Source organism: Brassica napus, chromosome A5, assembly GCF_020379485.1.
Source record: "Brassica napus cultivar Da-Ae chromosome A5, Da-Ae, whole genome shotgun sequence".
NCBI lineage: Eukaryota > Viridiplantae > Streptophyta > Magnoliopsida > Brassicales > Brassicaceae > Brassica > Brassica napus.
Window position 1 is genome coordinate 29,172,840 of NC_063438.1, and position 12,218 is coordinate 29,185,057.

The 12,218-nt window shown below is 40.3% G+C and overlaps 3 protein-coding genes across 3 annotated transcripts; 1 reads left to right on the top strand and 2 right to left on the bottom strand.

Annotated features, from left to right (window-relative positions):
• Positions 1 to 1,629: 1,629 nt before the first annotated feature.
• On the bottom strand, positions 1,630 to 4,695 carry LOC125608717. Its single transcript, XM_048779178.1, has one exon. It carries the CDS (start codon positions 3,229 to 3,231, stop codon positions 1,630 to 1,632), a length of 1,602 nt encoding a protein of 533 aa, XP_048635135.1. The 5' UTR covers positions 3,232 to 4,695.
• Positions 4,696 to 4,932: 237 nt separating this feature from the next.
• LOC125609202 lies at positions 4,933 to 8,996 on the bottom strand. Its single transcript, XM_048780317.1, has one exon. The coding sequence runs from the start codon at positions 6,778 to 6,780 to the stop codon at positions 5,008 to 5,010; it is 1,773 nt and encodes a 590-aa protein (XP_048636274.1). The 5' UTR covers positions 6,781 to 8,996; the 3' UTR covers positions 4,933 to 5,007.
• A 357-nt stretch (positions 8,997 to 9,353) lies between these two features.
• Positions 9,354 to 11,737, top strand: LOC125609201 (protein LYK2-like). The gene is made up of 2 exons (XM_048780316.1): positions 9,354 to 10,136; positions 10,226 to 11,737. The coding sequence occupies exons 1-2, from the start codon at positions 9,835 to 9,837 to the stop codon at positions 11,721 to 11,723; spliced, it is 1,800 nt and encodes a 599-aa protein (XP_048636273.1). The 5' UTR covers positions 9,354 to 9,834; the 3' UTR covers positions 11,724 to 11,737.
• Positions 11,738 to 12,218: the final 481 nt, after the last annotated feature.

A 12,218-nucleotide genomic window follows, 5' to 3' on the forward strand; every position in this document is an offset into this window, starting at 1 on the left:
CCTCCCGACCATAGCTTTTGTTATCACTTTAAACAGCACATTACAGAGACTGATCGGGCGAAACTGAGTAATGCTCTCTGGTTTGAGTATTTTCGGAATCAAGACAACTAGAGCATCATTTGTTCCTTCCGGTAATGTCCCAGTCTCAAAGAAATTAAGAACAAACCTAACCACAGAGTCACCTACTGTTTCCCAACATCTTTGGTAGAAGACTGGTTGGAAACCATCTGGTCCTGGCGCCTTGAAACTTCCCATATCTCTAATCGCCTTCTCCACTTCCTCTGCAGAGAATCTCTTATTCAAAACCGTATGTTCTTGGCTAGTGATACGCACAAATCCCCTCATAGGTAGGTCATGGGGCTCAGTCTCCACATCTTCCAATGAGTATAGCTTTTTAAAATAGCTAACCGCAAGCTCCTCAAGCTCTCGAGCCTCCGAGATCCACTTGTTCTCATCATTCTTTAGCATCTCCACTTTGTTCCTCCTTCTCCTAATAATCGTTGACATATGGAAAAATTTTGTATTTCTATCCCCGTGAGCAACCCATTTCTCCCGTGATTTCTGAAACCAAATAAGTTCTTCCTGTTCCAGAACTATTTCAAACTCCTTCAGGAGCTCACCTTCTTTTACCAATAGCTCTTCTGTTTGTTGCAGATCGATTTGTTGTTGAACTTTCGTAATCTGCGAAACCAAGGACTCCTTCTTCTTTTGAACATTCCCAAAAACCTCCTTATTCCATTGTTTCAGTTTTACTCCCAGCCGCTCTAGCGCCTCTCTGGTGTCGATATCCCGATTCCACGAGGTTAGCAACAACTCTTTGAACTCACTATGCTGTAGCCATGCTGCCTCAAACCGGAAAGGGCGTCGACATGCATTCCCTTTGGTCTCTGGCGTGAGTTGTAGATACAACGGGGCATGATCCGAGGCCAAGAACGGTAAATGTGATACTCTTGCCTCTTGCCACTTCAGCCTCGACTGAGCACAACATAAAACTCTATCCAATCTCTTGGCGACGAAGGTACTTTCTGTCTTCCCCCTCTTCCATGTATACTGGTTTCCACTGAAACCCATATCAATGAGCGACATCTCATTTATCCAATCTCCAAATATTAGTGAATCTTCAGATAGTCTCCCATTCCCACCGCTTCTCTCATCCAATCTCACAATAGTATTGAAATCACCCCCAACGAACACCGGCCCATCAACATTTTGAATCACCTCTCCCAAAGCAGTCCATAGACCACTTCGACGACTCGGCGTAGGAGCAGCATACACGACAATCAAATTGATCACCTCTGTCCCACTTCCTACTCGAGCATAGATAAACTGATCAGTAGACTTAACAATCTCCAGCTCTCCTACTTCCGATCTCCATAAAAGCCACATACCACCGCTCTGGCCACACGCATCCACTCTAAAAGAGTTCTCAAACCCCAATCTCTGACAAATTCTACCCGCAGCTGCTCCACTAGCGTGTGTTTCAAATACTGCAAGTATATCAGTATTAAATTTCTTCACCATATATCGGATCGATCGACGGAATTGGGGTTTATTTGCTCCCCGGCAATTCCAAAAAATGCACTTCATCAGATTTCTATAGTCTCCACCTAGAATCACCGGGGCAAATCGTTATGCCTCCGTACCCGTCAACGCCTCTCCCACTTGCTCCACACAGGAATCCGATGTAGCAATCTGGGGGGTCTCCATCTGTGCAATTTGCACCTGCATACTCCTCTGCTCCTCAGCATGGTCGGGACTCCTCTCCTTCCCTTCTACGTCACTAACTCCGGTGAAGACTCCACCCGGTCGGCCGATACTCTCTTTCTCTACTCTCAGTCTCTTTCCACTAGCAGACATGTCGATCCCTTCTGTAGTTGGACCGTATACCAGTCCACGTGTAGGCCCAATCAGTTTTGATTTGGGCTTTTGGGACTGTGTACTTCTCATATTACTTGCTTTCCTTACTTTAGGTCCCAATCGAATTGAGGCCTGGTTCTCCTCCTTCTCATTTGCTACAAACGTCATAGTCTTCCCATGCACCCTACTCGGACCTTCCCAGTTTAGGTTCTCGGTGTTCTCATTTTCTTTATTTCCTTCCTTTCTCACACCAACCTCCGCAAGCTCCTCCTTCTCCCCCTCATCCTCCAAACCTCCAAACCGATTTGACACGCTAAGTTCCTCCAACACTCCCTCCTTACGTACTTCCCGTGTTCTCCTTCCCCCCACACTCCGCTCCTCCTGACGTCGCATCGAGCCCCCTACGGTTCTTGATTGCTCAGGCTTCCTCCTCGCCTGTCTCACCTGAGTAAACTCTGTCTCCCTTCCCATGGATTCAGGCCCAGCATGCGTCATAGTAGGACTAGGCACCGGGGCAAGAGCTCGCTCCGTAACATTCTTTGGACATGCGTGGACAAGATGTCCAAACATACCACACATTGAGCAAATAGCAGAGATTCCCTCATATGAGACGTAGTACCTCTCACCATTTACCATCACTGACCCCTTTAAAGGCTTATTCAAATTCACCTCTACACAGATTCTCGCATAACGAGCTCTCTCGAATTTCAAGGTTGTCAAGTCTACTTTGATTGGTCGTCCTAGCCCCTTAGCTATGCCCATCAAAATCGTCTTATGGTAGAAGTTCACTGGAATATGAGATAATCGAACCCAAACTGGCGTCGTAACGATCTCATCCTTCAACGGATCAAACTCAGGAGACCATGCTTGCACCATAAGGTAACTACCAAACGCCCTCCATGGACCTCCTGATAATGCAGCCATGTACTCTTCCTCTAACTCAAAGCGTACCATAAAATAGTGTCTTGGGAGATCCATCACAAACATCGACCCTTTAGGCTTCCATAATTCTATGAGTTTACGTCTCAGGCTCAGAATTGGAACGTTTCTTCCCAAAACCCTAACAATCATGCACCTCTTCCACAAGCTATTCATTGCTGTCAACACTTCCTCTCCTATTGTTATCACTGGTTCTCCATCTTCCCCGTTCGGGAACTCCAAACTCAATCTCGACTCCACAAATCTCTCATCAACAACTTCCTCTGGTACGGGCATCCCTCCTTCACTGCTTCCTACTACTTTCCTCACCCATGACCCAGGAACATCCGGTGGATCCCCCGGCGGCCTCTCCTTCCCACCGATATCCTCCATGGTTGCGTCCTGTCCTCCCTCACTCAACGTACGAAAATCGCCTCCCAAAACCCTAGCCGTCATCGAAAAATATTCTTCGCCTTATATAAGTCATACGTATATTAAAAGCAACGTGAGAGTACATTCGTTAGTATTTTTATATCTCAATTAATAATACAATACTATTACACATTAATATTGATATTAAATACTAGATCCAATCAATTCTTTTTAATATTTAAATTTTATACCGTTTGGATTGTCAATTTGGAGTAAAACAATCAACAAAACAAAATAAGTGATATTAAATTTCTGAAAAAGTGCTGGAAAAATTAGAACAAAGTAAATATGCACTTTACAAAAAGAAGGCAAGATATTAATATTTTTAATGATGCACCCGCAGTTAGCACATACCAAAAGTTAAGTATCCATAGCTGATGTTTGATGGAAATAACTGACAAAATAACCTAAAAGAAAGAGAAGCTGAACAGCCATATTAACTGACTTGCATAGTGAAAATAAGGAACTCCTTAGTGATTGTTGGCTTCTGGACCAAAAGTAACGTATAACTGAAAGCAAATTTTCAGTGAGTGTATTAGTATTTTGATGGGGCGACTTTCTTTCTTTCTCAGCATTTCAATCTACTTCTCTGTTGCAGGCTTTGGTGAATTCCAACCGTGAAAACGACCCTTCTCCATGTCTTTTTTCTCTTCAACATGGTACTGGAAAGTCCCTTAGTATCGGGGAATGATACCTCCACCAGCCAGAGCTGGCCCTTGGGCCAAGCCAATGAAACCCATGCTTCCGGCCGACAAATTTAACAAAATATTTTGGCCACAAAATTACTAAAAACGTCTTTAGTCTAGTGGTATAGCGCAGAGATAATAGACTTCTTTGCATCATCCCGGGTTCGAATCTCCTGTAGTATGTATTTTTTTTATTTTTTTGTTTTGATAAGTGGCCACACTCTTTTTTTTTTTGCTTCTACCCTTCTAAAACCTAGGACCGGCTCTGCCACCAGCACATCATAACACGCTAGCTCGTTGGCGGGATTGCTCCCCCATAGCTTAATCATGTGTTCTAGGTGGATGGTAGGAGGGGATATATGTGCTGAGGCCAAAACTCTATGGAAAGCTGCATGGGCCATTAATTGTCTAACCCTGACATGGCAATCAGAGAAAGAAATGAACCGGTTTACGAGCTTTGTTTTTTCTTGAAACAGACACACACAACAATGCCATGCCTTCTTGATTATTAATTGGGTCTAACCCCGATATGAATGCAATTAGTTTTCTCTTTGCATACCACAAAACACATTTAGATTATGCGACTGAAATCAATTTGAAAGAATTTTTATTTTGAAATAATATTTACTATGTTTTAACAAGATGTATGCTTTGGTGTTTTTATATATATTAAACAAATTATAATAAATTTTGATTATAAATACATTATTTATCAACTATTTTCAGAAAACCTAAGCTAATAAAAGTTTGATAAACACACTTTTTTATTAAAATTTACTGTTTACCATATATTTCATAATAATAAAAGTGCACAGAAAATATACAAAATAAATATGTTTGAAACAATTTTTTTTTCTCTAAAACACTGATTTTCAGAAAGAATAACATTTTAGTTTTTAATACATATTTAGGTAATTTTTTTTTTTGCTAAATTATAATTTTACGTAAAGTTTCACTAAATAGCTTTCTTTCTTTTATCCCATCAAACTGAACTGACTCATATGAAAAAAAATCCACAGAAGGAAAAATCAAAATCAAATAGCCAATGTAGTTTGTTTATTTATTTTAGTTTAATTAAATATGAGGATCCGAGACAGGAATGAGTGAATGAATATTATTCATCAGCGTTCCAAGACTGTTTGACTTTGGGTCCAGTGGGACCCTCTTCTTCAAGGACTTCGTGTGGTATTTTGTCAGTGAGCTCACGGAATTTCTTACGCAAAAATCCGGGCAATGTCTTGGCAAAACCGTCAATGGTCTTTTCAAGGTCATGTTGGACGGTTGGTCCCCATTTCCTAAAATAATTTAGCCACGGTGGCTCCACGATTCCTTGTCCTGCAATCACCTCATAACCAGTACTAGTATCAAAGAACTTGTCACTTCTCGCCATGTCATTCCTTATGCCGTTCCCGTCTTGGCCTTGCAACACGAGTCCGGGTCTTGAGAACATTGCGTGTCCGTGAAAAGACGCGTAAGCCACAGGCTTGTTTCCACCTTGGAACTCTAGATCGCATGCCTCCACTAGACTTCCTCCACTGTGCTCAGAGAAGTAGACACGCCACAATTCGCCGTTGAAGTTGCTGATCCGCAAGGTAACGTGTTCCCAATCTCCAATATGTTCACCGACATTCCCTAGGGAGAGGCTCTTCATGAATAAAATCTTGAGGTGGGCATTGCCGTTGAAAGGAAGGAATATCCAGACGACAATGTCAGTGAAAGTGCCTCCAAACATTGGCTTGATGTGTAGATACACTTTTGTGTTTCCTAAGTCTCCCCTCTTAACCCTTTCCCTGGCACTCTCATCGGCTGGATAATCCATCCAGTATAAGCCATCGTCCGAGCCGCCTTGAGGAAGGTTTGAACCGTTGGGTTGAACCGGGACGGGGTTAGATTCGTTACCTTTCTGGTATAACAAGGCACCGTTGGAGAAAACCCAATCGACAGAGGAAGGAAGGAACTCCTCATTCGGATGAAAATAAATCAAAGGAGAATAGGCTCGAAATAAATCTCTAGTCTGATCTTGGCTTGGCATGCTAGACAAGTCAAATTTTGTATTTCTCAGGCAGGACAAAGACGGAAGAGGAAAATTTAGTTGCTGAAAGCTGAATGTCCCTGTGTACACACCAGCTGCCTCTGTTCCTCTGTTTGCAGGTCTCAAACTAGAAACAGTAACTCCTTCTATCCCCCATACCCATGCATCGGCTTCGCTCATCTGTTCCGTATGATCCGATCTGACACAGCTTATTGTTTCTTGTCTTAAAGATGGCTTCACCGGAGAAGTAGTGACAAACACGCCAACCGCTCCATACCCGTTGGGACATAAAGGCTGCCAAAAATATGCTGGCCCCTCTTGCTTGACGACGACTGAGGTAGTGTTACCGAGTTCCATGTAGTCAACTGGTGGTCTCAAGTTATTCCCGGATACGTCTTTTGCAACAAGAACCCAACCGAAAAGCATACGGTTGTTGGGTTGTGCATAGAAACCAAGTGTGAAGAAACCAGCAGGAAGATTGATGGGTTCAAAGATGCTGACTCCCATGTTGTCGGGCCCTCCCTCGAATGCTCTCCATACCCTCTGTGACGTTGACTCTGAGATGGAGACTTGGATCACCTCAAGACCTCCAAGATCTATCTTTCCATTCCCGAAGTTTTTCTCACCACCCGGAGGGATAACAGGCAACGGAGAAGGAAACTTGAAACTTGTCTCTACAGGTAATGGAGAAGGAATCTTGAAGCTTGTCTCTACAGGTAATGGATGCGGAGATATGCTAACTGTGAGATTCAAATCGGAGATGGTTCCATTTCCGTCGCAAAATACATGGTTAACAAATACTATAATCAAAAGAAAACTCAAAAGTTTAGAGGCTTTTTCATTAGACGATTGCATTCTTCTCTCTTACTCTTGGTCAGTAATAATGATAACAGGCCACAAAACTATACATTTACGTTTTGAAACCGTTTGACCTCTATTCTCCAAACAATTATACTAATATAGTGTAAACTATTTTTTTTCTGGTCAAAGTGTTATTAATAAAACGTGTATAAATTGGTTGACTGTATGCAGTCAGACATATATTTATAGACTTTTTACTATAACTTATCAATTTATTTTGGAAATATCTTTTTAAAACAACATAATTTTAGGATGTAATATCCAATTATAGCATAAGATTTTCAAGTTCTTAATCTCACCAATTTTAAATTCCTGATTTCTTGATAAAGGAATCTAGGATTTTAGAGTCAGTCTTCAACTTTTTTTATATATCATAAAAGAAATTTAGTTATTTTCAAAAGTAAAGTATAAATATCTCTGTGTGTTTTTAATTTAGAAAAGTGCTAAATTTATCTTTTGTTAATTAAAAGTCTTTGGGATAGTAAAAGAGACAAATAATTTAAGTGAATCCATGCACGAACCCTTTAATTATTTTTTTTATTTTAAACTTGATACTTAACGTAAGAAACAGTATTGTGTACTATTATAGTTTTCTTAAACATGCATGATTATGAGTATCCGGTTCTCAATGTTTTCATCTAGATGTTTTCTTGAAATAGATCTTATATATTTGAGTCCAGTAGTTGTGTCAGTCATAATTGTTGTGCACTGATTTGTGGGATCTTTCAAATATTGTGCCAAATTTTATTTATTTATTGAAGATTTTTGAATAGATATATTTCCCTTGAACAAATGTTATAGGATTCTAACCCATATCACGAAAACCGTGGAGCCTGGTTTTGGAAGACAAGAAGTTCATGCCTAGAATGATGGACGAAATCCCCTCGATAAGACTAAGGCCTCTCTCATCCTACACAGACAGAGGATTTATCTTTCCCTTACAACTTACTGGTATCGTCGCTGGAAATTCAGTGTTTGGCGCTTTTTTTCTCAATGCGGGCCACCGTTGAAAAAGCCCAACCCACCACTTGAGAGAAGTGTCAATTTCTAAATATTCATTTATGCAATAACAAGGGGATAGTTCTAAAAGTATCTCCAACACATTGTTATTTTTTCCCCTCCAAATATTTCTTTGAAATAGAAATTGCTATTTTTTCTCTATTTATAGGGAAAGAAATAACAATCTCTAATTTTTTTATTCTTTATTTTGAAGATTATTATTATAGGGGAATACTTTTTTTTGGTCACAATTATAGGGGAATACATTTGAGTAAATTTTATCTCTATCATAAAAAATTTCTATTTTAAAGGTAAAAATAGCAAAATACATTTGAGATGGTCTAAGATAAACATTTCAAGTCCTTTTTTCAAAAAAAAACTCAAGTGCTTTAGCTAATAAAGTAATAAGTAGTTGTTTCTGTCTTTGTTGAATAATTGGAAAATATGGAAGCTGCATGTGTTGGGGACCTTGGGGTGGTGCTTAGACGGCACAGTATTTAAAATGTTATATCGTGAATCGTTTAATATAGCCTTGGTTTCAAGAGCTAGAGTGGTTATAATTCTCTTAACACAAGACTATAGTATGTATGTATTTACAGGGACTAGGACATCATGATAATTGTTTTTAGGATTCTATTTCTTCACTCCATAGTATAGGAATTGGGTGATGAGCTTATGGGTAGTATACAATGTATTCGATCGTTTTACTATTGTAGTATTAAGTGTTTTTTTAATAAAAAAGGTAAAATCTTACATTGTTAAAAAAATGCACACTACTCCTAATTTTGTAGTTATCTGTTAAAATTACCCTTTTTGATCTCGTTTCTTCTTTATTTATCTTTTTAGGTCAACTTAGGTGTATATTGCAAAATAGACCTAAGAGTACTTAGCTTTTTGCTCCTAGATGCCTTTGTCGTTGCTTTGTTTTGCATGTCTTTTCAATTTCTTGATAATGTTTTTGTGTCTACCTGTTTTTGTTTCCTCCCCTACTATCAATTTCCACATCATTATTCTCTACACACTACGTTTTGGATTTTACTCGACCAAACCATTGGATCTTAAAAAATCAGTCTAGCTTTTTATTTATTTAACAATATTTTTGTATGAGTTGGCTTGAAATCTTTTTGCAACTAGATATGTACTTGCGGCATTTTGGAACGATTTCTCAATATCCGAATGATATTGGGGCAAGACAATATACTAAAGTCTATTGTCGGTACGCCAAAAGTCCAAACTAGTGTGAACTACAATGGGCAAGTGTGTGCTTGGGTGAAATGCTTATCAGGTCTCAGCCAATAAGGAAGTGTTACTAGATTAACACAAAATGGATATATACGTGTTTGCACCTGTGGTTATTATTTTGCAAGCTTACATACAGTAGATTATAAAGTTTAGGTATGAATCAATTCTCAGAATCTTAGATATCCGACTCTATAAACTAGTGCACATGCTATTGACCCAAAACTTTTTTAAAAAAATTGTAAAAGAAACATGGGGCATGAGTCTATGATGATGATACCCCCAGCAAAATCGAAAACAGTGGGACCGAACACGGCCTAAACCTTGTTCTTAAACAATATAATCTTCTTAGGACAAAGCGAGAGTGTACCATTGAGATTCACTTAGCTTGGGCTTTGCACACTTTGTGAATGTTGTTGAGTTTACGAAGAATAAGGTTCCAAGCACAAGAAGATGTCCTTTCTAATAAATTAATTAATTAGAGAAACTTGAGTTGGGATTCACAGCCACCCCTGCTGTCTGTCGACAAAAGTCACAAAACTCAGAGCCAGGCTCCGATACTCGTTTCTGCTTTCCAATAAAATATCAAAAAACAATACTAGAATGCTTTACGGGTACTTTAACCTTGTAATTAATTTATTACTAGTATATGTATATATCCAAGTGGAGGTCATGTGTACAAAATAATTGATCAAATATTTACTTGCAACAAATCAATCAATTAAAAATCAAAAGTTGTCCCACTTTCTTTTGGCCAATATATACAGACACACCTAAACTGTAAAAGCCGAAGCTAGTCTAAACGTCAACATGGCTGGTTCAGTTAGTAAAGAGTGCATGATAAGTCTTATAATGATCTTTTTCACATGGTCTCTCTGTGCAACTTCAAATGATCTGCTTAGCTGCGACCCAAAAGAATCCTCTTCCTCCTCCTCAACTAGCTACGTTTGCCACTCAAACCTCCAAAAGTGCCGCACTTTCGCCACTCTAAGAGCCAATTCTCCCTTGAGGGGCCATGAGTTACAATTTATCCCGATTGACTGCACATGTAATGGAAGGTTCTACGAGGCTCATCTGTTCAAAACTTGCGTTAAAGGCCTGACCACGTGCCTGTGAGCCAGCCCATACTTGATTTTTCAATTTTAAAATTAGACTTAGTTCTTTTAAATTAATTCCGGATGTTCCCATTTTCATTTTGCAGGTCTATAAGAGACAAGAATCCTCAGGTATCAGAGGAGAGCCTGGAGGAGAAGGTTAAGTTGCGGTTGGGGGTCAAGTGTTGTTGTCCAGAAGAAGGCGCCGCAAGGTTTCTCGTCACATATCCGGTGAGTGAGGGGGAAAGCGTTTCAAGCTTGGCAGACAAGTTCAACACAAGAGAGGATGCTGCTATTGTCTCTGCAAACAACAATTCTGGAGTGGTTCCACGCACCCCTGCTCTCATACCTCTTGATCATAAACCCCAGAACACCCTGCCGAGTCGCCAGAAGAAAAAGCGGTCAAAGATGAAGAAGCTGATGATCGCTGTGAGCAGCGCGATTGCTGGGGTTATGGGTCTTATCACTCTCATAGTGTTGGGTTACTTGCACTGGAAGAAAGAGACGCGTCTGCAAAGCTGGATAAGCAATAAAGATCCAGAGACGCGGCAGCTGAGCCTGAGCATCCGCACCACCAGTGACAAGAAAATCTCCTTTGAAGGGTCGTCACAGGAGGGTTCCATATTGGATTCTGTTGCTGTCGTTGGCACCACAACTCCCCGAAAGCCCGTTGTGGAGATTTACGCGTTGGAGGAGCTGGAGAAAGCCACTGAGAATTTCAGCTCAACCAATCACATCAAAGGTTCCGTTTATTTCGGTTCTCTCAAAGGCAAAGACTTGGCTGTCAAGCAAGTGAGCGCCGGTGTAATGAAAAGATTCGACTTCGGGCTTCTCAACGATCAGTCACACTACTACAGTCACAACCTGGTGAGGGTTCTTGGGACATGTTCCCCCCCGGGCCCGGATGAGGGTGCTTCTTATCTGGTTTTCGAGTACGCAAAGAATGGGTCTTTGTGGGATTGGCTCCAGAACAAATTGGCCATCAAGAATCAATTCATCGAGTCTTGTTACTGTTTCTTGGCATGGAAACAGAGGATCAAGATCTGCCACGATGTCGCCATCGCCTTAAAGTTTATGCATCGGATTAACTATGTTCACGGCAACATCACGAGCAGGAACATTTTCTTGAATGAAGATCTTAGAGGTAAAGTCGGAAACTTTGGCATGTCGTCGTCAAAGGATGACAACATTGGTTCTTCCATGTCTCCAGCTACTGACGTCTTCTCTTACGGGATCATCCTAATGGAGGTTTTGTCTGGACAAACCCCAGAGATGTTGCTTGGACCGCAAGAAGAAAATAGGGCTAATCCCGAGTGGAAGAGACTGAGAGAGTTTATGATGGGGGAGAAGGAAATGCTAAGGGAAGTGATGGATAGCACGTTTGGGGAGAGCTATTCAGTTGATTCTGCCTATGAAATGGCAAGACTTGCAACAGACTGTACAGCAGAAGAAGCAGAGCTAAGGCCGAGCGCGGCTGAGATTGTAGAGAGGGTTTCGAGATTGGTGGATGAAGATGAGTCAGTAACAATAATAGAGAGAGATAATACCACCTTGATTTCAGAGAGTTCTTACAAGCCTTTGGTATGGAAAGGAGATGAATGCTAAGTTATATATTATTATTGCATCATGACCCTAAACTCATCAAAACTAATAATTCCATCCCTATTAATATCAAATTGCGAGATCATAAACTAATAATTGCTAAGTTCTTCATAGATTACAAGGAAAAGAGGGATGCGAGTTTCTATCTTTCTTTTCTTGAATTTTTTGGCTTTAGAAATGTGTAATACTTTTTATAACAAGAGAGAGAGAGAGAGAGAGAGAGAGAGAGGATGGGGGAGCATAAATGTTGGACTTGTTAATATATTCTTTAAAAGACGAGAAGAAACGCTTGAATTAATAAGTTTCCGCGGGTTTTAATTTCTGTGTTGACAAAGTTGGTTTCCCATATATTTGGTTAATAAAGAAATTGCTTAGGTGATTTCGAAACTAAAAGACGATGTTGTAACATTCCGGTGGCTTTTGACTATTCTTCTTCTTCTTCTTTCCAGTAAAGAAACTTGGTCATGCGTTTACCATGCTCCTAGTCCTCGCTTTTTA